The 2,683-nt window shown below is 39.2% G+C and overlaps 1 protein-coding gene across 1 annotated transcript; it reads left to right on the top strand.

Moving 5' to 3' along the window:
* The first annotated feature begins 615 nt into the window (after positions 1 to 615).
* On the top strand, positions 616 to 1,821 carry LOC132182946 (serine/threonine-protein kinase ZRK1-like). The gene has a single exon (XM_059596317.1). It carries the CDS (start codon positions 699 to 701, stop codon positions 1,689 to 1,691), a length of 993 nt encoding a protein of 330 aa, XP_059452300.1. The 5' UTR covers positions 616 to 698; the 3' UTR covers positions 1,692 to 1,821.
* Positions 1,822 to 2,683: the final 862 nt, after the last annotated feature.

The following is a 2,683-nucleotide window of genomic DNA, read 5'->3' as shown; positions in this document are numbered from 1 at the left end:
TTCCGGCCCCAAATTCTCTGGAATTTATCTTCTTTTTATGCCCATCCGATCATCAAAAAGACTCAGTGAAAAATTTGTGTGAAAGTAAGATCATGTCTTCATCACCTTACTAGCTGCTTTAATTTTGGCGATGAAATGGATGCCAGGAAATATCATATTCATAGGAATTGAAAACAAAGAGCACTAGCCTTTCTACTTAAGCATGGTTTTTCTTTACGTTTTCAATTATCTGGCAAAATGAGGGGTTGAGATTATTTGTTGGAAACCAAAGCAACGCTATAACTAGTAGATCAAGAGTGTGTATGGTGTACTCGTTAACATAGAGCGCTCTTTGGGCTCCCCAGTCCATGAACGGCCGACGGGAAGGCCCATGGGCCTTTGGTTTGTTTTTCCTTTTTCCGAAAAAAGTAGATTATATATATTGAAACTTATCAACAAATTCGAGCCTGTTTGGGATTATATTAGCAGAGCGGAGAGAGAGTGACACCTTCCCTTCAACCACGACCACTTGTATTTGAGTGGCTGGTTTGAGTGGCTGGTGAAAGAAACCAAAAATAAATAGAAGTAGTCTTGATGAGGAAGGCTCCGTTGACTTTCGACGAAATCCTCCTTTACTTTAGTGGGCTAAAGGAGGATTAAAGAGATTAGGCCACATTATTCAATCTCTGCAGAGTGTGGAGAGAAATCATTTGTTAAGAATGCTTAGAATGGGCAGAAAGAGAGAGAAAAAGAGAGAGAAAGAGAGAGCATTCCAGAAGAATGGAGGCATCCTACTTGAGAAGCTGGTTGCCACTTGTAATGGCAAGCCTCCTATCCCGATCCGTAACTTCTCCGAGAAAGACCTTATCTCTGCCACCAATAACTATGATCCTCGCCTTGCTTTACATGATGATGGGTGCTGGAAATGGTATAAGGGTTCTCTTGAAGGCCGAACTATTTCCATTAAGAAGGACAAAGGCAGCCTATATTTGGATGAGGTCTTCACTGATATAGCTATTTCTGCAAAGATGAGCGCTCACAAGAATGTTCTACGGCTCGTGGGATGCTGCCTCGACACTCAAGTTCCTATTTTGGTGTATGAATCTACTGGGGAAACAACCCTTCACAGTCGAATTCTTGGCTCCAATTCTGATACATCTCCACATCAGAGAATGGCGTGGCAGAGTAAATTAAAGGTTGCAAGGGAGATTTCTCATGCAATTGCTTATCTCCACACTGCCTTCTCTACACCCATCGTTCATAGGGATATAAATCTTAAAAATATTTTATTTACCGAACATGATGTCCCCAAACTGTCTGATTTTTCATATGCCATCACAATTCCCGAGGGTGAAACTCACGCAAATGATTCGACATTGTGCGGGAGTCTTGGATTCATGTGCCCTAACTATAGTGAAACAGCCCGAGTAACAGAGAAAAGTGATGTTTATAGCTTTGGTGTACTTCTATTAGTGTTTTTAACTGAACTACTGGCCCATGACGAACGTCGAGGAACAGAAGATTCGGACATAGTAAAATATGTGAGAAAGTGTAGAATAAATGAGATTGTTGATCCTGCGATCATCGCAAGGGAAGGAGCAGCTGTGCTGGAGCTTACCTTTGCATGCACGAAAGACGATCCAGATGATCGCCCCACAATGGTCGATATTACGAAAGAACTAAGGCGAATTGAGAGGATTCTCCAGCCATGATTATTAATATTTCCTCACTTGCTGCATCCAAGTGCCTTTGTAAGCGTCAATTTTATCAAATAAGGGAGAATGTATGGCTCCCCCTAGTCCTTCCCTCTGGTTATTTTCCCTGCTAGTCCATCAAATTTCGTATGTAAACATCAGTTATCAAATAATTAAATATCATTTTTATGGCTCTCCAATTTTCGGTTAATAATGTGTAATTCTATCTTCCTTTGTGAAGATGGTACTTAATTAAAGATAGCAATTGGGACATGAATTGTAGAAGCCCTTACAATACTGGAGCTCGCAGATGATTTGTATGCAATACCTTTTGATTCTGTTGAAAGTTAGAGAACTCACACACATCATCAAGCATTCAGGGAGAGGGTTCTACAAAAGAAAAACTTCAAGAGGACTTTGATTTTTTTATTCAGCTTGGGCTGATAAGTCAATTGAAGGAGCTAACAAGCCCAAGCCCAAGCCCAAATAGGCCCTGTAATGATAACCACGTGGCTGCCAAGGGATAGAGGAACTCGCACAATATCATATCACCTCTTAACCAAACTCCAGATCTAATATTTCATAATCATGTTGGAATCAATGAGAATGCGTCATACTCTGCCTCGCACAGTATCAGGTGACATTTAGGTGGTGTTTGCCAAACACTATGGGTGTGTTTGGCAAAAGAGTGGGCCAGACCGGACTCAAAGACTCAAAAAATTCTTCTCAAAATTCTTATTTTTTACATCACATCAATCACTTTTTAATACTATTCAAATAAAAAAATCACTACAAAACAAAAATTTTCACTTTTTTATACAAAACATTCTTACTTTTTTTTCTTACATCAATCAAATCTGCTACAGTTCCAGTCCACTTCCTTTTTAAAGCCCTTAGCTAAACACACTAGGCGATACTGCTCACAATTTTTTGCTAAAAAAATAATAATGATTGGTACAGAAAAGTGTAAAAGTAATATTAAAAAGTGAAAAAAAAAAATTTATTTTTGT

Source organism: Corylus avellana, chromosome ca5 (assembly GCF_901000735.1).
Source record: "Corylus avellana chromosome ca5, CavTom2PMs-1.0".
Classification (NCBI taxonomy): Eukaryota; Viridiplantae; Streptophyta; class Magnoliopsida; order Fagales; family Betulaceae; genus Corylus; species Corylus avellana.
Note: the sequence above shows the minus strand (reverse complement) of the source record. Positions and strands in the feature narration are given on the sequence as shown.

What these genes read in the sequence shown, in the direction of transcription:
- LOC132182946 (XM_059596317.1), top strand. Translation starts at nt 699, where the DNA reads ATGCTTAGAATGGGCAGAAAGAGAGAGAAAAAGAGAGAGAAAGAGAGA.